The following is a 26,687-nucleotide window of genomic DNA, read 5'->3' as shown; positions in this document are numbered from 1 at the left end:
CCCTTTCGTTCGGAGCACACCTGTCAGAGCAGGGTGGGCGCAGATGACCATATTTTGAGTTAATGTGGCAGGATGTGGCAGTTTGGCGCAACTAGTGCAGGGGTATTGTCACTGCACTCACTACAACGTTACTACCCAAGGCAATCACGAATCCAGTGCAAAGTTCCCAGAAATCCCACGGCCCCGGGAAAGTAGTGTTGGCACCTGTCCATTCATTCTTTCCATCCCCCGAGCGCCCATCACATGACACCGGCAGTGCTTTAAAAAATCGCGAAGTGCAAAAAAATAAATAAATAAATAAACCAACGAAGCAGAGTATGTAAGTGTTTCTAACACTCAGTAGATTGCGCCAGCTCTCGGAGCGCACTCGGAAATCGCCAAATTCAACCGGGAAAACGTCAAAATTTGAACTTTAAAGCGTGGATGTATTGTGTCGATTTGAATAGGCGTGGGCAAGAAGGTGTTAAACAATGAAGGTGGAAATGGGACAGGCACGCTGTGCATTATGGTGTCTCCGCGAGAAAGGCACGCGACGCCGAAGGAACACACGTTCCAAGGAAACATGTCCCCCGGCGTGACAGCCAAGCTGGACGGTGGTGCACAGGGAAAGCACCTGTTGATACTGGCACCACTAGTGCTTGATGACGCCTTGTGCTAGGGCGACGCTCCAACGTCCATTTCTGCAATGGTCGGACAGGACTGGGGCCACACCACAGATAAGACTGATGAGCAGAGCTGATTTCGTAACACACATGTGCAGGAGCGGTTTGATTGCGCAGAAATCTTCGAATTGGTGTGCATGTCACGACTGCTTCAGACTGCTCCACGAGGCGAGAAGAAAAACTCGACTCTAGCACAGAGACGCTTCGAATCAGGCCATCAGGAGAACCCCTCCCCCCAGTGAAGCTCCAGCCCCCTGCCAGGAGCAGGTCTCAGGTGTGACAGAGCAGAAAGGAAGCACTCACCCATGCCTTCTTTCCTGCTGAACAGCCTGGACATGATGGCTTGCTTTGTCGGAATGACCTGGGAGATGCAAACGTGATTGATTGATTGTAGGGTTTAATGCGCCAACGCAGCGCAGGCGATAAGGTGCGCTGTAGTGGGGGGCTCCCGATTAATTCTGGCCACCTGGGGATCTTCAATGTGCACCGAAATCTCGTACACACGGGCGTTTTTTCTTTTCGCCTCCATTAGAAAAGCGGCTGCCGCGCCCAGGCACAACGCCTTAGCCACTGAGCCACCACAGCGGGTAGGTGATGCAAACATTACTGTCAAGCTGTCCTCGCTAGTATTCACAAGCAAGACATGTGTGCAGCACCAGATGTAGTCAAGAAACGTGTTTCTCATTCAACAAGATGTAAATCTGGTAGCAAAGGCTGTGGAAAGGCGGAAACAGTGATGTTACAAAAACAGCGCTTGGACGGGACAGAAGAAGCGACAGACTAGGCACTGACTAACAACAAGGAGTTCATTTTGCCGTGACGGAATATATACCCACAGAAAGAACGGAAGATGAAGATAAAGGAGATTCGAAACGCACTCATAGGCCACACCTGTTCTGTGCGTGGTCTCAAAAGCAGGTGTCGTGCAATCAGACGGCACAGTGGCTAGTTTTGGCCACCGCTCCCATGGTACGTAAACCTTAGCTTATGGTTTTACATATATATAGCATTCGGGAAAGGGCTTCTTTCTGCCGATAACAGATAAGCTGTTTAAGTAGGATGTGGAACGTATGGCCCTTTCGGATTGAGATACGATACGCTTGCACGGCACATGGAGCGCTCGGCGCCCAAGATACGATACAGTTGCTTTCTTCAATGTGCCTGCATGTTACCGCGGTTGGCCATTCAAATAACGCCCTGTTTGGCCCGTATAGGACTTTCCGCCCTACAGTGGGATGTCACAGAGAACACCAGATTTTCATTCAACGAATGGCTGCCCGTGTTTCTTTAAGCAGAATCTCACGGTGGTTCCTTTCCCGTTCACTCTGCTGCACATCCCACTTAATATATTGGGAGCGCTAAACACAGCAACTTTTTTCAGTCAGTGAGAAACACCATTAACATATGGGAAGACTGCCAGCTTCCACTTTTCCATCCCTTCGCGTTCTCTCACAAGTTTGCGGCAGCGTATTTGTATTTCCTTCAGCGGGGCCTCACTCTTCCGAGAGTATATATTCCACCATGGCAAAATAAACTTGTTATTCAGAGCTAGTTTCGTCCCACTTCTTTGTGCTCTTCCAGCGCTGTTTTTGTAACGTCCAGCAAGCGCCAGCATGCCCGCACTACCTAGTGCGCTACCCAGTGCACTATTTAGTCTGCACTGGGTAGTGTGCCTGCACTACCCAGTGGCAATGCTGGTTCGACAAGGCCGTGGCGCAAAAATAAAGACAAGAAAACGGCAGGAGGCCAGGCTGCGGACGCACATGGAGGCACTGCGCCAGTGTGGGTGCACTGCGACCACGCATTCTCTGTTTTTACAGTGCTTGTTTTGTTTTCTTACAAGAGCTCACCATAAGCCTTCAGCTGAAGGTCAGCCCCTGTTTTTGCACTCTAGTGATGGTCTAGGCACACCACGTGCTTTAAGAACTTTTCAGCCAGCACTCCCTACAGCATGCCGAAAACATATAGATGCAAATATTACGGGTTATTATTGTTCAAACTTTTGTTTGAAATGTTACTTTTAATCAAAATATGTCAAAAGCAGCATTTGAAGCCTTTGCATTCAAGCACAGGCACCACCAGCTCCTGCAGGAGTTGCAGTTTTTTCTCAAACAGCTAACTTGTTAGAGCTCATATTTCGGACCAGGAATCAGGAATCGCTCGTTAAAATGTCGCGATTTCAAACAGCGCTGTTAAACAGTACTATTTCAATATTCTCACGTACAAATAATGCGAGTTGCATTACTTGCCAGCATTCATCTTTTCATGTCAGCAGAGCTAAGAAACGAGTGTTTACACACTCGACGATGTTGCCAGCAAAGCCACTGTGCCGTAGCGTGCCTCGAATAATGCTCTTTCACTCGGTCGCTTCTGCTCTCGGAATGTTTCAAGGTGAAAGGGTGTGCGAATAGTGATTTTTGTTTTCAAAGGGAACACAAAGCGAACAATGATTTTGTTCAAATAGTTGTGAAGCGAAGCAAATATTTTCAAATCAAAGTGAATATTTAGCACTCGTTAATAAGAAAAACTGGAATTTAGAATTGTTCAGGCATCCTTTCAGTATGGTTCATCATCCTCAGACTACTTAGGTCTACTGCAGGACGAAGGCCCCGCCCATCGACCTCCAACCGCTCCTGTCCTGTGCTGCTGGAGTGAATTCTTTCCCCCGAATTTCTTCACTTCGTCCCTCCATCGAGTTACTGGCCTCCCCATTCTTCCAGACCCATCCCTCGGCATCCACTCCGTTGCCCTGGTGGTCCACCGGTCGTCATTTCGTCTCACTGCATGGCCTGCCCAAGTCCACTTATTGTTCTTCATTTGAACTATGATATCATCTACTTGAGTTTGCTCCTTGATCCAGGAAGCTTGTTTCCTGTCCCCAAGTGTTACTCCGATCATTACTCGTTCCAAGGCCCATTTAGCCGACCTAAGTTTGCTTTCTAGTTGTTTACTAAGGCACCAGGTTTCCGCTCCATATGTCATCACCGACAGGACAAATGGGCTATATATTCTTCTTTTGAGCGATAGAGGCAGCTTACGTTTCATTATTTGGAAGTGCTTGCCGGGCTCAGCCCAGCCCATGCCTATTCCGCGCCGAATTTCTCTCGTGATTGGGGTCAGCTCTGACATGTCCGAGATGCACATACTCTTCGACTTGTTCCAGCATTTCGTTGCATACGCTGAAGGGAGCACTTTTGGCATGTTTACTCTATAGTTCCTGCATATCGCGCAGTGCCAGAGTTGCGCATGTGATTTCCACATGCCGCAGGTTTCACCCTACGACCGGAAAGCCCGCTTTCAGTGCTGCGCAGAAGACCCCGTTTTTAATCAGTTGTGCTCGAGTGAGCGGCAGTGGTTACATTGGCGGTGGCAGCCATGGGCAGCGGCGCCGGTGGCCGCTCAGCTGATAAGCAGCTGACTCCTCCTCACTGTTGCTACCACGTGGCGATCAAGCGGCAGCTCCTACACGCATGATGGGTGGCTTTCCCGCACGACTTTAGGACTCAAGATGGAGGATGGAGGCACAACTCTGCTCCCCTAGGGGAGCTACATACAGGAACTCTAGTTTAATCATCATCTCTTCAGATTTATTCATATTTATTTCTAGTGCCGCGACCTTGCTTTCTGATTGTAGCTCCTCAAGCCTTTTTTTCCGGTGTATCGCATACTCTCTTAGCAAGAATGCAGCCTAAATAAAAAGCTCGTTTAAAAGGGTTTGCAAAATTTTTCCGTGGCATAAAACAAACATACGGAAGATACACTGTAGCGTTCAGCTTTATTTATGATATTACACTTTATGCTAGGTCAACTTTCACCTCAACCACCAATGCTTCAGCATTAGAGTATTGAGGGAATATATTTTGACAAGCTAAGATAAACACATTTCTCGCTAAAGAAAGAAACCTAAACAGTGCTTTCTTGTATGTTCACATCATTTCTAGGAAGGGAACTCGCTGTATAGGGCAGTGCAAGGCATAAAAAATGAGCCCGATTTTTAAGCCGTCATCTGCATGGCTGCACGGCACGGTGGCACAATCCTCGCATCGCACTTGCTCGAGGGTCCCTTCCCCAGCACAGTAGAACACCGCTTATACGTCCCCGGGTTTTACAACAACCCAGGTTTTACGACGGACTAATCGAGTCGCGGCAAAGTCCCCATAGAAACAATGCTTTGAAAAATTGTTACCGTATTTATTCGAATCTAAGCCGATAGTTTTTTTGAAATACTGATATATCAAATTCCAGGGTCGGCTTAGATTCGAGGATTTTGAAATACGCGCCAATTTCCAAGTGAAGTAGTGCGCAGCTAGCGCCACCCAGAAAAGAAAGTATTGTAGCCATTACTAGACGAGCCAGTAGCCACTTAAAGGGACACTGAAGTGAATTTGTCAAGCTCCCGTTTTTGCTTGCACTGTGTAGACTGGCTCAAATTAACACACTATTCATCGTTTATCCGGTTGACAAATCGGTAATTATTTTACAAAGCGCGAAAGAAGAAAAACTACTATGCGCGGTTTGCGGCGGCCACACCAACTAAAGGCTGCGACGTCAGGAGGGGGGGCACCGTGATTGGACGATGCCCAAGGTTAGCAATCAGACAAGTTTCGGTTTCGGTTTCGGTTCTGTAAAACAACATGCTTGACATCTGATGGCGTTGTTGGATGGGCATTCTCGATATCTCAGTTATCGCCATACCGCGCTTCTGCCATGTTGTCGGCTGTCAAATGTCTAAGATAAACCTCCGAGGGCGGCTTGGAATCGTAGAAATCACTAGACGAGGCCTACGCAGCGGATGAACGCCCTCCGCGTCACCGCAGACTCTCAAATGCCATGCGCTTTTCCCGCATATTCGGAGCTTGCCTCACTCATGTATGTTCGTAAAAAGCTAGTTCGCACCAGGCCAAGGGTGTGCTGATTCAGACCTGGGCCCACTGCCCGCCAGCAGTCGGTGCTTGTGGCAACAGCACGCCAATGAGAACTCGCTAGCGCGTCATTGTCAGTATGCGCGCGTTCTGCGATCTCGCTCGTGGAGCAGTGAACGTTACGGCCAAAAAATGGTGAACTCAGTTCAGAAAACATCGGCCGCATACGAAAAAAGCAACTTACAAAAAAAAAAATACATGTACCCTCGGGGATTCAAACTTGCGACTTTCAGAACAGAGATTCAGCGCCTCAGACCACTAGGCCACGAGCCGGCGCTGGCCGTGTTTGGATATATAAGATTTGTAATGTATGACCAGTTTACACTTTTATTTATTTTAAGCATTATAAGTACTTTATGTGACTATTTGTTGTATATCACTCCTGCAGTAAGTGTCCCCCAAACTTCCACAATATCTCACGTCTAGCAATTGCATTTCTTTGACGGAAAAGCGTTCGCAGATGTGCGGTCGTGCTGCTGACCGCTGTGCTTGTTTACCCAGCGCAAAAAGTGCTTCCTGCTCCCTAGTTTTGCGCTGTACGGTAAAAGTTTCAGTTGATTTTATTTTATTAGTACCTATATTGACTTCGCTGACTCTTCTCCCACCTTCAATTGGCCTTAGATTTTCCTACTAGCGTAAAGTCAGCGAAGCGTCGCATGTGCACTTGTGCAGCGCTTGTGTGGAGCGACCCGGACTCTGAGTTTGACACAGTGTACAAACTAACAAAGTAAGGAAAGGCGCATTCTTTTATTCACAAAGGTGTCGTGGCTTAGTTTCAATTGAGCGAGCGAATAGCGACGACACGTCGGCGGCCGGCGGACGAAACGCTGGGCCGACTGACTCGATCGGTAGGTCGGCTGGTCGGCGAACCGTGCAGTAGCGCAGCCATTTTCCAGCTCATCTCCTGCTGACGTCACACGAAAACGCCACAGAAAATGGGCGAGCGTAAAGAGAGGAGGACAGCATTTTCGAATTGATTTTTCTACTAAATAAATTCGAGTAAACGCGGCCAGAGTGGTCCAAACAATGCCTACGGACTCCGAACTACAATTTGCGCTAGTAATCCCGCAATGTTTACAAATCACTTCAGTGTCCCTTTAAGGGCCATAGGCCGCCATTTTGAATTGTGCGGACAGTGGCCTGCGGCCTGCGTGCGGTGTGGCGTTTGGTTTTGACAGCGCAAAAAGAAGTGGTGCCATTAGAGTGCCGCTTTTAAAAGAAAAGTTGTTTTAGCCGCGGAGTTGTCGTCGAACGTTCAAGCCGGGCGAGACTTCGGCGTGGATGAAAAAAATGTCCGTCGTTGGAGGACGCAACGGGAGAGGATATTTGCGTGCGCCGCAACGAGGTTGGCAATCACCGAACCACGAGAATGCCGTCACCATGAAATGGAGATGGCATTGGCCGACTTCGTTCAGACGCAGCGAGCAGCTGCCCTTCCAGTAATGACGGAAGTGCTCCAGGCAAAAGCAAGGGAGCTTTTAAGGGAACGAGGCTTATCGCGGGCACACTTCAAAGCCAGTCGGGGCTGGCTACAGAAATTCATGAAGCACTTCGGCTTTAGCCTCCGTCGTCGAACCTCAATCGTCCAGAAGTTGCCCGGTGATTTTCAAGAGAAACTGATTGAGTTCCAGCACCGCATCTTCCTGTTCAATAAACGTGTTTTCTTTTTGTGAACGCTGACCTCGCCTTTTTGTTCGGCCTACATTCGAGGCAAGTTTTTTTTTTTTTTTTTTTTTTTTCGCGCCATCGGACTTTCGGGGGTCGGCTTAGAATCGGGGCCGGCCTACATTCGAATAAATACGGTATCTGATATGACTTCAGCCTGACCCACGTTATCCGATGACCCGTGTGAAGCGCACGACCGACTGGCGGGCAGAATGAAAGTGCTGAGGTGGGCCCGTTCCCCGGACCTTGATATTGGTTCTCCCAAGCATAGCTTTGCCGTTTCTCTCCCCTCCAGCAGTGGCCCGCTTCTCTGCTAGATCACTTTCCCCCTCTCCTCGGTGGTGTCTCTTCTTGTCTTGTTGCGCTGCTCTCACGGGAGCAGTGTGCCGGTGTTCATTTCTCCCACTCAACAGTGAATCGCCAGTGAGGTTACGCTAACAGGCTTGGGCTCGCGCGCGTGTTAGTCGTGATCGTGTGTGCCCCGATTCGCACTTGCTGGCGGGAATCGCGGCAGTGCACTGCGGTACAAAGCTGGTTTTAATGCAGCGTGATTGGCATCTGCATGCATTATTCTTTTCACTTTTTTTTTTTTTTTAGTGATTTGGGTTTCCCAGCCCTGAAAAGCAGTACTTTGTAGTTTACATTGAAGTTTCTTGCAGATCCGTAGTGTGAAACTGTATTTGTAGGCGTAATTGTTGTGCGGATTTTACAACGCCCGCATTTTATGATGCTTTTTCTTGGTCACGAGAAAGTCGTATAATCGGGGTTCTACTGTACTAACAACCCATGAGGTTTATTTTTAGAATGCACTTGAGTTGCGAGATGTCCCTCCACATGCAAGAATTGCAAACATAGCTTTCTCCAAGGACTGGTACTTCTGGGGGAAGGACACATCCAGACTAATATGAAGGCATAAAAAGAGTTGAGACCCCAATTGAGACCTAGGGCAAGTGCCTGTTAACAAATCCAAGTGGGTGATAACGTATATGCAGGGTCAGCTTCCCAAGTGGCAACACCTTCCTGTCAAGAAAGCATTATCTCGGTGTCTCGGAGTGCGAAGCTAGACAGGTTTGCTATTCTTCTTATGTCCCATAATGAAAAAGAGGAACATAACACGTATAAAAAAGACATCAACTCCGAAAACCGTGGACTCGGGGACTATGTCAGAATCCTCCTTGCTCAGAATGCAGCTGGGCTTTCTTATGTAAGGGGTGTTGCCTGGAGCATCTTGAGCCCGATCACATTATCAAAATGCAAAAAGAAAAGCTTGAAGAAAGAAAGACTTGTTTTCGCGCCTTGATAACTGAAAACCCTTTAAAATGTTTTTCTCTTGCCATTCGGCTGCATTCCACCAGAGCAGCGCGAGAAAGCCCGCTGCTGCAAGCGGAGAATGCTGGTGCATGTTTCCAAAATTCAAATACTTGGAAAATTCGTTCGATATGAAGCCAAATACACTTGGATATTCAAAATTTTCAAGTATTCACACACCCCTATCCCGGTGCCTTAAACCAATGTGCTTGCCTGTGCTCGCAATGCGCTCGCAAGGGCCTGTGATGATACGTTGCTCAATTAGGGGTGTGCAAATATTTCAAACATGGAAGCTAATTAATAGATATTAAATACGCCCTTCAATTCAGAAGCACAATTTGAAAACTTTGAATGTTTGCCAAGTGTTCGGAAGCTCAAAAGCGCCGACTGCTGTTTCAGGGAACCTGTATTCGTGAAAATATGCTGCGGTAAAAACGACGAGGCCCGTGATGAAAAACGAGCAAACGAGCCAGAACAATTCAGTTGCTGAATGCGTCACGCAACAGAACAGGTGTTCCTGCAATCCACCGGTTGTGCCTGGCTGGAGGCAGGCGCTGTCGGAGCCCCACTTTGCCACTGGGCCAACTCCACTCTCCCTTCTCCCTCCCCACAAGAGGCCTTGCTCCTCAACAGCGACCCATTAAAATGCCCCGCTGCAAACTGCCATAGTCCTTGGTTTCATCATCAAGTGATGCGCACAGACGATCTTTTTTTAAAACCTGCAAGGTCCCTTTGCTTCTGAGAAAAGGCCATAAGAAAAATGACCAACTTGTCCAGATTTTTGCAGCTATAAATGCCAGTATAATGCTGAAGGCATTCACACTGCTTCAATAGAGAAGTTAGTTTGCCGACCGTAATGTCCATTAGCACATACTTGCTTATGCTGTATGTGGGTGGTCGCTCTGATTCTGTGGCTGAGAGCACGCAGATGTGGAGGCCACTCCCAATACAAGCGAGAGACGCTGCTCCCCAGGCGAGTGTTCTACCCCCCCGGCAGTGCCGCCTCCACGGCAGTGGGAGGGGCTTCTCGAGCCAATGGGGCGAACTGCACCCAGGGCACCCTTGTCAGGCCAGTATGCGCCACGAGCAGCCAGCTTCATAAGGGACCTGAATACACGTTTGTGCTGCCATTTTCAGCCACATCAGCGGCTTCTTTTCACACACGTGTCACTCTGTTTGTGGCTTGAAGTTTCATTTGGAAAGTGGTAGAGCTGCCTGCGCCACCTCACAGCCGCCACCTTCGTGTGAAAAGCAAGAACGCTATGCCCAACTAAACACTCGAATGACCAGCAGCTGGCTCAGCCCCGTTGTGGAAGCAGCAGGAATCGTCCCACTCGGCGGCCAGTGTCACGTGGCCGCTCGCCTCGACATCTTCCACTTGGGAGTCAGAACAGTCGGAGAAGCTCCGGGACAAACAACTGAACATGCTTCGAGCACTTGATTTCGACCACCCAAATGCGCAACTGGTTTCTGGAGCGCTCCAGAGTGCTCTAAAGCAACCACCCAATGGTCTCAATGCCCTTGTGTAGATTTACATTATGAAATTCCCTTTGTGAAACAAAGATTTTGGTGCCTATGGGGACATTTGCAGAGCCGGTGTTAAAAACAATATCCATACAATGTCAACACTGAAAAAGGGACCCACAGGTTGTGGAGCGGGGTGACAGCACCATCACCCTGTGAAGCTTTACTATCTCCACACCAGGACGTGAGACAAACGTAGAGTCTTTTTTGTTCATTTTTTTTTATTACGGGAATTGTGATATTCAGCCCAATTTCACTGATACTGAAAGGTCACCCACGCTCTGCGTACAATTGAATATCAGCCAGCAAGGTAGAGGCAGCAGGAAAGCTTGTCTGTTTTGCATCACAGAGCAACTGCACAGAGACTGCCCCCTTTACATTGACAAGCCAGCTCGTGAAGCTCAGCTGAGAAGCAGTGGCCAAGCGCACAACATTTGACGACACTGTCTGCATGCAAGTGCCCGCGAGCGCAGTGCGATGCTCACCGGTCCCGCACTGGGCGCCCCAGCAGCCACCGGTGGCTGAGATGCTGGGGCTGCTGGGGATGCCGCTGGCCTGGCTGCTGGGGATGCCGCTGGCCTGCTGGGCCCTCCTGCTCCTGCCAGGGAGCTGGGCACCGAGACGCTGCGGGCCGCCGCCTTGGCCTGGCTCGGCTCTCCGAGCGAGGACAGCGCACCTGCAAAACAGGCACCGCTCAGCCCCGCTCAGCCCCACTGGACGGAGGAAGGGTGCACAATGGAGGCCACTGGCAATGTCAGCCGTGGGAGCCGTGAAAATCCCCAGTGTAACGAAAGCGTGCCAAAACCAAGCCACGTGTACAACCTACCTTTCAAGCACCAACGCCACTCAAAAACAGGCGCTCGGCTTTTTTTTTTTCTTTCCACATCAGCAGCAGCTGCGGCAGCACAGTTTCTCAAAATCGCAAATCCTGCTCTTTCTTTAGTGTTTTTGTTTTGAGGGCGCGCATTTGCAGTGTCTTGACGTTTGGAAGAACAGACTGAGTCATAGCAGTCAAAGCCTGACATCTGCCAATACCCTTAGCATTTTCAAAGGCAAGCTGAAAACCTTTTCCGATTAAACTCGGCATTAAAACATTGAAAGCAGGTGCTAGTGAGACCCAGAAAAATTTGCGTTACTCCAAATTCATTTCTCACACTTTTTGGCCACTCTTAGACCCTACATTACCCCTTATAACCCTTTCGAAGATTACAGCTTCTGAAGAGTTACTTAAAGGGGCCATTAAGACAAAACACAAGTTTGGTTCATTCGAAAGATTGCTCGTTAGAATCATACTGACGCCACTTTTAACATAAACTTCTCTCAAATAAGCTACATATTCACGAAAAAAGGGAATGGCATTGTGACTCGCTAGCTAATTTCCTGCACTAGAACCTATGACGTAATATGCGCAGCTCAGCAATCGGCTGAGGCTGGCAAAAGAAAACGCAAGTTAGGCAGGGCTTATAAGCTTGCAGAACAAGCTAGGTATTTTTGCTTAAACGTAAGGCATATTAATTTTATAACGGTAAGAATGGTGGGGTAAACAATGGTAGTTACGAAGTGCCAGTGCGTACTATGCTTGTTATAGCAGCACAGCAGTCTGGCGCTTTAACGTTGTCTCACACGACACAGTCAATAGGCGTAAGCAACACTGTCTTACCTGACCCTGTTAGTCGAGCATACCCCATGTTTCACGAAACAATTACTACCTACCACAACAAAAACAAGCCAGGTGCAAATACAGTCAGAAAGAAAACAAAAATGGACAGCGGTACTCGCTCAGTATGGTGGCGTCATCTAGGAGGACTAACAATAAAAAAGGCGTTCTGCAGTCCACGTCAGAGTAAACAGCGCACTAACGTTCGCTGGAAGACCTGTCCTTGTTACATCATCACAAACATTGCGAAACACACGATTTGACAGGAGAATCAAAATTTTAACATAACTCTTTCAGTACAGCGCCATAGGCCATCGGACGCCGGTGTCCGATGATTTCAAACGTCCCGCGAAAGCTAAAAACGGCACCTGGTGGACAACTAACGCCATCTGGCGTATTTATTGACAACTCATTTTTCGATTTATGTTTTGTTGATATTTCGCATGCAGAGACCGCGCCAAGAGTAAAATTTGAACCCGCGATAGTGGCGAGTTGTGTGAAAATGACGTCAATCGGACACGGAGTTCCGATGATTTCAAACGTCCCGCGAAAGCTAAAAACGGCGCCTGTCGGACAACTAACGCCATCTGGCGAATTTATTGACAACTCATTTTTCGATTTTATTATGTTTTGTTGATATTTCGCGTGCAGAGACCCCGCCAAGAGTGAAATTTGAACCCGCGGTAGTGGCGAGTCATGTGAAAACGGCGTCACGCTGTATTTATAAACAAAACGGGCTTCCTATCTGACGACTGCGGCTTTACATTGAGGTGTAGGGTCTGGCCAACGTACGGTAGGGATATTTTGCCAAATGTGCCGCGTCATATCGCGTTATTACCTTCATGATAGCCTGGCACTCATGCCAGATTACCGCTACGGAGCGATGCGCGACACTTCTCAAGAGCGCTGGATTTTTTTTTCTAGTTTTTTACCACTCAAGTGAAAAGGATTTTGTGCCAGAACACGAAGAAGTGTGCTTGGATGCATGACCGACTTACACTCGAGTGGCTTCGAGGAGTGGCACAGCCGTCAGTTCCGCTAGTTTGACGGGCCCACAAAAATACAAAACTTGGTGTACAGTGCTGATATATATATTGAATCATAGCCAAGAAATGTAGGAACAATTTGTATATCTTCAAATTCCTAAAATAATTTTTAGTTGATTACAATCGCCTATATACGTTGCGTGTATACTTTTTTGTGCATTTTTTTCTGATTATTTGACTAATAAACTGTAAGTAATTGTACCTTTCACAAAACTGCTGGTATGTGTTTGTAAGAGAAATCTATAAGCTACAATTACATGCATAGCAATGCTAAATGTGTCCACTAGCTCCAGCAAAAAAAAAAATAGTTTTGCGGAAGCACTCAAAATCGGCCGTTTTTCCGCCGTAACGAAAGAGTTAAATTCATTAATTTCTCAGTGACTAAAGCATCGTTGCTGCAGGACAAGCGCTGGGGTCACTACAAAACACTAAATCTTTCAAATAAAACAAACTTGTACCATATTTACTTGCATAATAAGCCCACTTTTTTTTTTCAGAAAATTAGGCAAAAATTTGGGTGGTTGGTTCATTGTGTGGGAAAAAATTGCAACAAATTTTTAAAGGTTGAAATTTCATAAAATAAAGATGCTAAAAGAAGTGCTGTCAATACCTTCTTAGCTTTCCAGTGAAAACACATAGGTAATTACTTAACTGAATTTTTTTTATTCCCAACGTGTTAGTGGCCCCCCCTACTCGCTATCGGTGCTGTCCTCCTCATTGAAGCCGCTTGCGGCTTCACATTCATTATCGGCCCACAGCACATCACTTTCCATGCCGTCAAGACACTCCAAAACTTCTTTTTCTAAACCGATAAAGTTGCCTTCTTTGAGCCCATGAAACACACGGCGATCCCTGTTCATCGCTTAAACCTCGTGTTTTCGCCAGTAGCTTAAACGCACTGGGTCAACACTGAAGTGCCATCAAGCTGCATGGTTTCCATATGCTTCAATGCATGCTCCACCACCTTCAGTTTAAAGCTGGCTGTGCAGCTCATGTACTGGCCATTCGTACGACGCACACCAGGAGCACTAAAAAAGGTCAAAACACAGCTGAAGAGCAAAACTATGGAGTGTATAATTGCAAAGTTGCGGAACAGGGCAGGAAAGGAGTGCAGAGTACGTTTGGCGCTTTGTTCACACACCGCAGCACTTTCACGGCGCTACATGCAAGACGGTTTGTTTTGTGCTCAGCAGAAGGCACTACGCAAGCTAGCAATTTTTAAATTGCACATTTGCATTTGCGCTCACGTCTCCGGCTACTGTTGAGAATTTTTTGTTAGATTGCGTTTTTAGTGCTTGTGCCCGTACTGTGGCGAGATATCAAGTTACTGCGATCGCCGACGGCATCAGCAACTATGCTGAAATAAAGACATATTGAACAATACCTTTGCTATTCCCACTTAATTTCTTATGCAAGGTAACAAGAAAGTAAGATCTCAAGAAGAAAAGGGGGGGGGGGGTCATTACACGAGTGGGTTCATTATGTGAGCAAATATGGTATTTTGTCCGCATTTTGTCTTTCAAGTTTTCAGTGTGGTGACACTGTGCTATGGAGTCCATCAATGTTGCAGAAGGGCTTGTTGATGGGCTGGTTGGTACATTGTAACTTGAAAAAAAAAAAAAAACGCATTAACAACAGGAGAAAGAACGGGGATCACACAACCTAAGTGCTGTGTTGTGTGAACCCCTCGCTTTGTCCCATCATTTGTGCTGTTCTTCTTCAAGTTACAATGTTAGTTTGCTTAAAGGAGGCATGAAGACAAAATACAAGTTTGTTTTATTTGAAAGATTTCGTGTTTTATAGTGCCCCCAGCGCTTGTTCGGATACAAACGATGCTTTATTCACTGAAAAATTAATCAATTTCAGTTAAAATTTTGAATTTCCCACTAAATCGTGTATTTTCGTGGTCTGCAATGACATCACAGGAACCGACCGCTCTGCAGCCTAGGGTGTCTCCACCCTGTCCGCCGTACAGGGTGGAGACACGTATACGCTGGCGCCGCCATTTTGGGTCACTCGCTCGCCGCTGAAGCAAGTCATTATATCCAAACCGCGCTAAAATTATCGCCGCAATGCGGTTTACTGGCGAAGTTTGAATCATCTTATCTGTTTCGCATTGCTGGGTCTCGTGGGAAACGAAAAGAATAACGCGTTGAGCCCACTGCCCAATTGCGGCGGCACGGGACTGTTCAAAGAGTGTCTCCACCTTGTATGGCGGCGACAGCATCAAGGTACCCTACGGCGGCGTTCACGCGTTTGTTTACGTTACTGAACCTAGATGGCGCCACCATACCGTGGCAAGCCGTTTTCTGCCTTTGGTTTGTTTTTGACCATATTTAAACATGGCTTGTTTTCGTTCTGCGAGAAAATAATCGTTTCGTGAAACATAGTGCTCGCTCAACAAATATGGTCACGTAAGACACCGTTGCTTGCGTGAATCGGCCAGTGTTGTCCGAGACAACCCCAAAGCCCCACAGTGCTGTGCAGCTAAACCACGACCGGCTTATAAAGCCGGTCATGAGCTAAACCAAGCATAGTGCGCGCAGTACCAGTATTAACAGAATGAATCAGTACTTCTATGTTTACATGTGCTTTCGTAACTTCCAATGTTTGTCCCACCATTCTTATTGCTTTAAAAAGAATGTGCCCTAAATTTAAGCACAAATAACTCATTCTGCAAGCTTATAAGCTCAGCCTAATTTGCGTTTGCTTTGGCTAGCCTCCACCAATCGCAGAGCAGGCTGGTATGACATCATAGGTTCTGTTGCGGGAAATGAGCGAGTGGGTCGCATGGCCATTCCCTTTTTTCCTAATTATATAGCTTATTTGAGCGAAGTTTATATTAAAACTGGTGTCAGTATGATTCTAACGAGGCTGTCTTTTGAATGAACCAAACTTGTGTTTTGTCTTCATGGCTCCTTTAAGGATGTTGCTCCTTGTGAGTGACTTAGATAGTGGGTCTCCTGGAGTTAGTCTTCTGTTCCTGTAGTACCGTATTTACTCACGTAATGAACCCACTTTTTTTCCAGAAAATTCGGCATGAATTTGGGAGGAGGGTTCATTATGCGCGAAAAAATTGCAACAGATTTTGTAAAAGTTGAAATTCCACACAATAAAGTTGCTAAGAGAAGTGCGGCAGAGCCTTACCATTTCCTAAAAACACCTGGGTGATTAGGTAATGAAATTTCTTTTTTATTCTGAACATGCCAGTGGCCCCCTACTCGCCATAGAGCTGTCCTCCTCACTGAAGTCACTCACGGATTCACATTCGTAGTCAGCCCACAGTGCACAGTCTTCCGTGCCGTCAAGGCACTCCAAAACTTCTTTTCTCACACCCGAAACTTCCCTTTTTTGGGCCCACGAAACACATGACGATCCTTGTTCACTGACCAAAATTGTTTACGCCCATAGCGTACACGCAGTGGGTCAACACTGAAATGCTGCCCAGCCGCACGGTTTCCATGTGCATCAACGCATGCTCCACCACCTTCAGTTTAAAACCGTCAGTGCAGCTCATGTACTGGCCCATCGTACGGCGCGCACCAGGAGCACAAAAAACGGTCGGAACACAGCTGAACAACAACACCACGGATCGTCATGGCGAAGTCGCGGAACAGCAAGAGCAGGGGAGTGCGGAGTACGTTTAGTGCTTTGTTCGCACGCCGCCAAAACCAGACGGAACAGCAAAGAGCAGGGAAGGAGTGCAGAGTGCGCTTGGCGCTTTGTTCGCACGCCGCGCGCAAGTTTTTTTTGTTCAGCAGGTGGCACACCGCAAGCGCGCAATTTTTAAATTGTGAGCCACAGCATTTCCACTCACGTTTCCGGCTAGTGTTAAGATTTCTTTTTGTTGGAATGCATTTTTAACATTTCTGTGTGTACTGTGGCGTGATATCAAGTTACTGCGATCGTCTACAGCATCAGCAACCATGCTGAGATAAAAACATATCTCCGCTGCATTTCTTATTCAAAGTGTCAAAAAAGTAAATTCTCAAGAATAAAAGTGGGGGGAGGGTTCATTACGTGAGTGGGTTCATTTTGCGAGTAAACACGGTATTTACCAACAATGAACTCGAGCGCTTTCCTGCACCACCCTGCCTTTTAGAGCAGGGTGGTGCAGGAAAGCGGATTGGCGGAGCACTTCCACTCCTGCCATTTATAATGTAATTGCTTATAGTGGCGAGACAGGATATAATGCGAGTTTTCGTGACCACCAGTATGCCTCCCGTTGAACTCCGCATACCACTTAAGACACGGTCGCCCAAAGCACAATACCACTTATAGTGTAGCTTTTTGGTGGGTCCGCCGATCGATCAGTGCAGCTGGAGCATCGTTTGATGACAGCAAGAAATAAAAAAAAATGATGGCATCAGCCCTCCAACTCAGTGCACGTTCCCTTTTTCTAACTTGGACACAGAAAAAAAAAAAAAATAAATAAGGTGCCCGTTAGTCCGCATGTTCCGTTTACACTCACGTGACAACCACAGCTGCCCTTGCCTGGCGCGCCTCGGGAGATAGCGAGCCCCCACGTGGCAAGTTGTTTCTATTAGAAGCTTGTGCAGATAAGCAATTTCCCTTTCCTCTTTTCAAACATGTCGAGATAGCAAGCCACGACGCTGCTGGAGGTTTCTCATACGCAACGAAACGGCATCGCAAACGCAAGGTGGTATGAAAAAAAAATATCCCATTTGCATTCTTATCATGTTGTCCCACGAGCATAAGCTGGGCTTTTTATCTGTGGCATCCGTTCTATTAGAAGCTAATAAATGCAGACGTGCACCCCCAAAACACAACCACAACGAAAGTTAAAGCCCAATTTGCAGTTCGTAAGACTGTGCAGCAGTGTCTGATGTAAAAAAAAAAAGGAAGAAATAAAGACCGTGTTTTTGTTCTTAATTACTGTGGTACTGCTTATATAGTGTGGATTTGCACGGCTCTTCACTCTCGAGGCACTCAGCGCCATCGTCTTCTGTGTCCAAACACCTCTTGTCTGGAACCACAACAAAGCTGCTTTGCGGAATTAGCTGCAGGAACACGCACACTACACAGTCCAGAGTGGCTGGGCTGGGCTGCCTTCCATGCTGCAGTACCTGCAGTACCTGGGCTGCAGTACCATGCCCAAACATGCCACAAAAAATTTCGAATTTCGAAATTCCCGCAACTGACTTCTTTTCACTGGTCTCTGCCGTTCGATTGATGTCCACCTTCTTCACTAAATCCAAATTCTTGTGTTTTTTTGTGACCACGGCTTCGAAGACATGGCGTCGCGAACAAAACAAGCATGCAGCACCCTGCACCGGTCTCGCTGAGTCACAACGCCTCCGGTCGGTTTCCCCTCCTCCTTCGCCTTTCACACCCAATCCGTCCTTTCGTTCCCGCTGTCATGAGGCTATTCCCATGCTAGCGCAGCTAGCAGGTGTTGAAGGCCACCCGAGTGTCACGATGCATAAGAAGTCATCACCATCGCCCACAACCCCATCAGGCGAAGGCGCTCGATATGTGGAATGTGAGGGTGAACGAGAGTTGGGTAGATGCGCACAAAAGTGCTATACATTTGCGTAGGACTTCCACGGGGATGTTCAGACTGTTGAATAATATATCCAGGTTCAACTTTACTTGACGGTGCTATGCTCACCATCCCCGCTACTCTTGCATGAACCAGTGCTACAGCCCACTGGGGACGGCACATTTGGCTTGACCAGGACAAGTTGGTAGCAACATTGTCCCCGCCAACTAACCACGGCGCTCTCCACAGCAGTGGCTTAGGAAGCTGTTTCACGCGGGAAGAGCGACTTTGCATGCACAAAAGTGATATACGAGTGCCCACTTTGCCAGTTTCAGTCCCAAACATTTCATCACAGCACAAACAATCCCGAGAAAGTTGGTCGTTGAGAAGACGCCCTTTGGGCGGCAACATCATCCCCTGCAGCCACTCACAGTTGGTGGCGCTCGAGGGCAGCCCGTTGGGCACCTGCGGGGGCGCCGAGGAGAGCTGCTCAGCCAGCTGCCTGCGCCGGCTGTTGAGGGCCTCCACAAAGAGGTCGTAGCTCTGCTCCTCGGACTCCTGCAGCAGGTCCAGCTCCTGGGTGGTGGCCCCCGTCTCCTGGCCATTGCGCTCCAGCTGCTGCAGCAGGCTCTCCCGCTGCACGACCACCCACCGCTGACCACCACCGCTACGCCCACCGTTCACTGCTACACGTGCCTAGTGCACCCACGTCTCCTCTACTGGGCAACGCAACACTGCTCTCTCGCGATAAAAATTAATTACACAGATGCTCTGGAGCAGTTCCGAGCTGTTGTTGCTCATTTTCAGATTTCCTGGAGTGTCACTACAGTGGACACGTAGGCAAGTTGGTGGTGCACTGCTAGAAAATCATAGTATGGAAACACACTATAGCTTCAAACTCACAAGTAACATCCCCACCTTCTAGTGTGAAAGCATTACCGTATTTACCCGATTCTAACGCGCACTTTTTTTCCGAAAAAATAGGCCGAAAAATCGCATGCGCGTTAGAATCAAATAAAAAACCGAAACTGCCGAAACAGCGGAAATTTCGTCCCAGCCATCGCCATAACCATCTCAAGATGGCGCCAAAGCTTTTAGCAACGATTTTTCGGCTTTTCTATCGGAGTTCACACAAATCGTCAAATCGTTCCACTTGCGCGCTTGATAACAGCAATGGCAGTAGCGGCTCCCACGCGTTCAAAATGAGCGGACGGCTGAGGCGTGCACCTCTGGAGAAGCTCTCGGGATGGGCGTGTGAGGTGTGGGCCACGATCCCATCGACCATGGTTGAACGTTCGTTCAGAAGTGTGGCATCGCGAACGCGCTTGAAGCTAGCACCGAGGTCGAGACGTTGTGGAGAAGCGGAGAGCGACGAGGAGTGAGATGAGTCAGATTACTTCGGGAAATAAATCGCCTGTTTCCCTCACATTCGTTTGTCTGGGTCACAAAGTCCCGTGCGCGTTACAATCGGAGGTGCAAGTTTTTTCGTTTTTTTTGCCAGGAAAATCGGGTGCGCGTTAGAATCGGGGGCGCGTTAGAATCGGGTAATTACGGTAAATGCCCCATAACGCAAAAAAACGTTGCCAGCATGACTGAGCTATGGTTGCAACAATGGCCAACGACACAAGAAGAATAGAAGTGAAGGAAAAACAATAGGTCTGGCATTTGAACCCGGGGCCTGCAGAATGCCAATCCAACATGCATCTTCCACACCACCGTCAATCCTTGGCTCTGGCCAACTAGAGGTGGACCTAGCAAATCCATTGTGGCCTTCCACTTGGAAACATTCCTCGAAGACATGTACCAGGGCCTACAGGAGTAATTTGACAATACTAACTGCACACGTAAAAACTAGGGATGGGCGAATATAGATTTTGAGGTTCGAAGCGAATTCGAAGCAAATAGTGATTTGGTCGAATAATTTCGAATCGAATAGTTCGAATAGTGCACATTGCAAATCACAAAGACAAATGAGCAACTTGTGACCTGACTAATGTACACATTTTTTTCTAATAATTAGAACTCACGTAGGCACAGCACTGTGTAAAACTATTACCAGTTGAACATTTATTGCAAAATCTTACACACAGCTTTCCTTTGCTGTATTCACAAGTTTTCATGAAGAAATGCCTGTTGCGCCACATGCTCTAGGTGCAGCAGTTTCCGCCGGCTGCTCATTCACAAGTTTAAGTGCCGCCTAGAAGCTCCGTTAAAAAAAAGAAGTATTGTAGCCACTAGTATCCTCGGCCGTAGCCAAGCAAAGCGCAAGTGGCTGGCCGCCATTTTGAATAGGCTCGCTTAGTGCGGCGTACTGCCGCGCTGTGCGAGCCTATTCAAAATGGCGGCATGCCTATTCAAAATGGCGGCCTGTACAAGTCTGCTGGCTTCATGGAGGAAAGAAAAGCTTAGGAGAGGCCCTGACGTCACACCCAGCGCAGCCGGAAACGCCATTTCTGTAAGTCGAATGGCGGACCATTGGCCCTCCATGCCATTGGCGGACTCTTTTTGCCTCTCTCTCTCGGTGCACCTTCTCCGCCTCCTCCATCCTGTATCGCCTCTCTTGTCGTCTGCATCTGCCAGCGCCGCGCCGGCGGAAATCAGCTGATAGGCAGGTAGAAGGCCGTTTTGCAGCGCGTGACCGTGAACCTAAACGCACGGTTACACTGTTACACGTCTTCAGTGTGGCCGCAGCAGGTTCGCGAAGCGGCTCGCTCTAACAATGCCGCAATGCTCGGTGCCAGGCTGCAAGTCGCGATCGGTACCCAAGGAATTGGGCGTCACTTTCCACCGGTTAGTGCATCATTCCGCTGACAAGTATTGCTGTACATTGGTGTGCATTCATCCTTTGTTTGCAATCGCCGCCGTTTATAGGTTCCCAAGCGATGGAGAACGCCGCAAACAGTGGGCGAACGCCGTCCGTGCGGCTACCGGACTGGAAAGTGCCCAAGTTTGCGTTGCAGTTTCACTGGCAATCCCAGAGATGACTAGTCAATTAAACGGCCGTTTTATATATATAGGTAAGCAGTACTTCATGCAGATTTCACGCTAAAAAATTGTGGAATGTTTTTACCGTTGTTCGCGTGCCTTCGATAGAATTTTTTCCGAAGGAGGAGGAGGAGGAGGCAAAACGTTTTATTGAGTAAAAAAAAAATGAGAGGGTGGGTGGCGTCAATAAACTTTTTTTCGCCAAGTTTCAACTTGTCTTAGTGTCAATAAATTCAAGGTGATATCAGTTGAAAACGTTCATACACTAACCTCGCAGTATGAAGCGTTGAAAAGCGAAATCCAGAGCGAGACCACAAAAAGATCCAGATTTCTTCCAGTCAACAGACGGACACCTACTAAGGTAATAGGACGATGGAATTATATCAGCACACCGTGTATCACTTCCCGAAAATCTACCTGACGGGTGTCCGCGCGTACATAGAGTTCGCGCGTACGACGGGACGGCGCATTCGCGATATCTGCACTTCAATAGGCGCGTCGTGATCGCGACCGGAGCAAAAGCTTGACGCGGTACAAGGTGCACTTGCAAGTAGAAATTAAATGACATATTCACATCGGCGCAGCTGTCGCAACTCGCAGCATCCTTTTCGAATTCCGCAAGACCACAGCGCAGCAAAGCGAAGCAGCAATCTTCGCAATCGGACGACAAGGCAGGCGCTGCCTTTCCTCCATGACTGGCGAACGGCGGGCGGGCTGTTGCTAGGACGCCGTTGCTAACGCGACTTCCAATGGCCGCCGAAAACACGTGACTTCCTCCACACTTTTGCCAATGCGCGGGGATAGCTGGGGGCCTCTCCTAAGCTTTTTTTTCCTCCATGGCTGGCTTGGTGCCGCGATGTTCGGAGCGGTGTCGTTTCAGTGCCGCCTTTTTTTTTTTCAACCTAAAGTGTGCTGGCGGCCGAGAGCTTCGTCGAACCTCTAGGCAAGGCAGCAACTCGGAAGTGCCGGCACTGATAATAGAAATGTCCGCGTCGGTGGGTCTTGAGCCAAGCCTGGGGTAACTCTCGGAAAGCTTGACCGAAAAGCTTGGCTTTCAGCTGCCTATTCGGGAGCATCGAATAATTCGAAAATATTGAATACCTGCATTCGGATCGAAGCGAATAACGAATAGAGAGCTATTCGATCGAATATTCGACAATACCGAATATTCGCCCATCCCTAGTAAAAACACATTTACACCAAGTTCACATATGTAGGGTCGAATCTGAGAAAAAGAAGAAAAACACAAACCAAACGGTGCACAGTGAAAAGGATCGTGCCGAAAGGACCCAATCACACCACTGGAAGGCTGCAAGAGTAATTTGAACGTGGTAATTCGAGTAGGAGTAATTTGAACAAAGCAACTTTACATTAATAACGCACGTACAGGGCAAACTGGCCAAGCCTCTCCGTCATGGTAACCGAGAGAAGATGTAATCAACGCAATGGGAAAGCGATCAAAGAGCGGCCATGATCGCACCACTGGGCACGCACGTTCCTGATCGCAGTTCTATGTGCACTGCGATGGGCTTTGCAGCAGCTACCTCAGCGGCAGCTCTGACGCGAGGTCGTCCGCACAAGTACGCCACACCAGGCGACACAAGGATGCAGCACAGAGAATGCAGGAGAGTGGGGGAAAAAAATGCAGCATGGTGAACAGCAGGGCGGGCTGGAAACCTATCGTCTGCTAGTATTACCTGCTAGCACATTGTTGCCACACCGCAATTTATGGGGGGACGCGGGGATCAGATTGTGAAAAGTGACTAAAAAATCGTTTTTTCGGAAGTCACATTTTCGGATTGCACGTTTTATATTCTATGCGTTCACAAAGTTTCCCTGCCGTAAACGATCGCGAAGTGCCAAAGAAAAATATTTATATCGGCTGAGGTGGCAAAATATTTTCTCAAAATGACGAAAACACGGCAATTTTCGCAGCGCTGTATCTCCGGAACGAATCCACTGGGCGCCTCCATCTTGGTCGCGTTAGATCGGCCGACTCTTTAACTTTCATTTCCCGGTCGCTCCTTCTGTCATCGCTGGCTCATAAACGCACAAACGGCAGAAAGAGAAAGGTAGTGAAACGAAGAAACCGATAGATTGTAACACGCGATTGGCTGTCCGGCCTCCTTTTTTGTTACGGCTCTCCTGATTGGGCGTCGCCATGACAGCAAAAACATGGCCGCCGCGCTGCTGCGCATTTTACGCTGACTGCGCTCCGCCGATGTTTTCAAAGTTTCCCGGTCGACTCGTGCAGTTTACTCGTTTTATCTGTTGCGGTACTGAACAGTGGCATTACTGTTATTGCGGCGATAATGCTTGAGATCGTGCGCCAGATAGGGAAGTGCGCGGTTCGAAAGATGCATCGAAAACGTGCCCGCGACATCGCCGTGGTCTGTCCTTGAGTGAGAAGCGCGGTCCGTGCATCTACAATTGCGGTTCGTGAAGCGAACTTTTGGACGCATTGCGGGCACTGCGATGTTATAAAACGCTGAGTTATTGCTGTGTTTCACAACGAGCTCGCGAGCTTCGAGAATGGAATGACCGACTCGCCAGAAGTTGCGGCGCGCGCTGCATTGGCACGACGTGTTCGGGCAGCGGCCGATAGCAGGATCGGTTGCTATTGCACGCGAGTAATAATAATCGATGTACGCAAAGTGAAATTTAATGGGAAAAGCGAAGTGGCCAACCACAGCAAGGTTACCTAAATTACGATTGTGGGGAACGTGCGCGTAGGGGATTGATTGTAAAAGGGGGGGGGGGGGTGCAATGAACTCAGCTTATTTGAGAAACTTTTGCCGTGACTCTAAACTAGTTCGTACAACGAAGTCGGGGATTACAAAATTATATTTTCAGTGTTAAATAAATTAGAAAAGACGCCGTAAGGCTGCAGCGTTTTACATTTCGATATTTTGATTGGGTTTTCTATTTTTTCAATGTTTGCAATTCTGTTGTCTATTTTGCAATGATTGATTCGCCTGAAGGTGAAGAGCATGGTATGCTAATAATTATCAATGTTGTAATTGTGTAAAAGAACTATATTCTGCTTTCAAATAGCTCATCTTATGCTTGTGATGCCCAGATATAACTTTTTGACACTGAACACCCTCATGTACTAAGCTGTATCTTCAGCAAGGTTATGACACCCAGAAATCTGCTGAAAGTCTGGTGGCACATTAATATAAAACGAAACCATGCCTTACTCTTCATTTTGGAGACAGCTATGCATTAGGCATACATCAAGTAAAGTATAGGTACCCTAGTAGCCCATAGTGAACTTTGTGGTACACTAGGTGTAAAACTGGTGCTTCTGCCATCTGAAGGCCTGCACATGAAAACCTTCAATTGGCCAGGAAGGCCTCCCAGATGCACCAAATCAAAGGGCAAGGGTCTTTGAGGTTGTCCCCAAGCAAGGACAGCAAGGACTATGCTGCTGGTGCAGTTTGAAAAATCGTGTAGTCTTTGTAAACTTTAAGGGCCGTTTTCTCAAAAGTGCGTTTTACGAGTTCTTCGTTGCTCGTGGAAAGGATAACATGGCAACCACTGGGTGGATTTTGACACTGTCTGTTTTATTTCCATCCTTGAAGAGTTCTGCAGGGTATGACATTCTCGGATTTTCATTTTAGGGCCTAGTTATTTTTTTATGGGACATTTACGGCTGAGTCAGCTGTATACTACTGGGTACAGGTGAAAATAATGTTCTCTGTAAAAAAAATGAAGGGTGTAAAAAAAATTCGAAGAATGTCATACCCTGTAGTGTTCTTTTGACTACAATTGAAAAGTATTCTGAACTTCCTACCATATGTCAATACCTTGCTAGGCTTTCCACGAGCGGGCAACATGTACACTTCTGTAACACAAAAACTACTGAAGGTATCATCCTGAAATTTCAAATTTCACCATTTGGAGTGTTTTTCAATGCACCTACCAAATTTCATTACTCTATGTCAAAAAATAAAAAAGTTTGCTCCGATCCCCACCTCCCCCCTTATGTGCACCAAACTGGCGCTGTTTCTGCGGAGAGAGCGGGAAGAGGGCCTTTTATATTTACAGTGCCTGCCCAATTTCACAGAAACCTCTGTCCTCACACGCCGGCAGTGACCACAAGAGGGCACCAGATTCCCATACATCGTTTGCTCGCATTTTCCTACCATCATTGCCTCGCACAGCTTTCTGCATGGGCAGAGATTGTTAGAAGGTGATAGTTTTGTCTGAGCAACAACTTGTGTTGGATTCGCAAGCAATGTTTCCACCATTTGTTTTTTGCCCGCATGCCTGCTCATGGTCTTGAGGGTCCTCAGGTCATTGTGCTGTACCCCGCAGTGTAAATCGAACTTGAGAAAAGCTCCGCAGTGGGCTTTTCATGAAATCCTGAGCAATGATGAAAGAAAAGCGAAGCGACTCAAGTGGATTCGGAGAAGACTGAGTTCCCGACACCACTTCATATTACTTAACTGTCTGTCGCAGGCTGAAAACAGCCAGTATGGCACCGAGAGTGTATGAGGATTAAACCAACTTCTAGCCACTTACAAAGATAGCATTTACAAAGATAGCAAGGGGTGTTTCATCTATAAAGAAAAGCGCGAAAATGTGTAAGATGCCGCACATGCTCTTCCGGAACCTTCAATTATCAATGCACTGCAACGAAGGCCAACGGCTTGCATCCCACAACATACAAGTATTACTGTGACGACTAATTGTGTCAGGTGGCTGCCCTTACCCAGAGGGAAAAGTTAGTTTGACGACTGATTGTGTGAGGTGGCTACCTTCACCCAGAGGGAGAAATTAGTGCAGCGACTCATTGCATGAGGCGGTTGACTTCAACCAAAGGAGGCACTCATTCCTCCTTTGGGTAAAGTCAGCTGCTTCACGCAATCAGTCGCTACACTAATTTCTCCCTCTGGGTGAAGGAAGCCACCTGAAGCAATCAGTCGTCACACTAACTTCTCCCTCTGGGTGAGGGCAGCCCCCCGAGAAAAGTTATTGTGACGACTGATTGTGCGAGGCAGCTATCTTTACCCAAAGCTACTAAGGCACAAGAGTTGGGTAATAACGGTACAACATTCACGTGTAGCTGTGTATCCCTTTTATAATCTTTTTTTTTTTTTTGCAAAGATGAAACGTAGGTCATTGACCAAGTCAAAAAGCAGTTTAAAAAGTTTCGGTACCCTTATGGGTACCTTGCTCGCAATGAGAATGCTCATTGTGAACTTTTAAACTTTTTAAACTGCTTTTTGACTTGGTCAATGACCTACGTTTCATCTTTGCAAACATGCTCTTACCTGCCCAGACGGTATTCCGTCAAACACCGGACTGAATGCTTTTTATTTCGTCTTCACTTTAATGTCCAGATATAGTGAAAAACGAATATAACGAACTGATTTCTATTTCCCAGTGTGTTTGCTATAAGCGGGCTGG

The 26,687-nt window shown here is 47.6% G+C and overlaps 1 protein-coding gene across 5 annotated transcripts in view; it reads right to left on the bottom strand.

The window, feature by feature from the left end:
- Nucleotides 1-26,687, bottom strand: part of LOC144179935 (rab-like protein 6) — a 56,422-nt gene that overhangs the window by 18,632 nt on the left and 11,103 nt on the right. For all 5 annotated transcript variants that reach the window (XM_077708366.1, XM_077708360.1, XM_077708373.1 and 2 more), the window contains 3 exons: nt 18,719-18,923; nt 10,567-10,757; nt 966-1,023 (listed from right to left, as the gene is read on the bottom strand). In XM_077708366.1, the coding sequence (XP_077564492.1) occupies nt 966-1,023; nt 10,567-10,757; nt 18,719-18,923 (454 nt within the window). The remainder of the gene's footprint in view (nt 1-965; nt 1,024-10,566; nt 10,758-18,718; nt 18,924-26,687) is intronic.

This window comes from Haemaphysalis longicornis, unplaced genomic scaffold (genome assembly GCF_048455015.1).
Source record: "Haemaphysalis longicornis isolate Haplotype H1 unplaced genomic scaffold, Haemaphysalis longicornis Haplotype H1 scaffold_1, whole genome shotgun sequence".
Lineage (NCBI taxonomy): Eukaryota > Metazoa > Arthropoda > Arachnida > Ixodida > Ixodidae > Haemaphysalis > Haemaphysalis longicornis.
The sequence above is the reverse complement of the archived record's forward strand: the minus strand, read 5'-3'. Positions and strand labels throughout refer to the sequence as shown.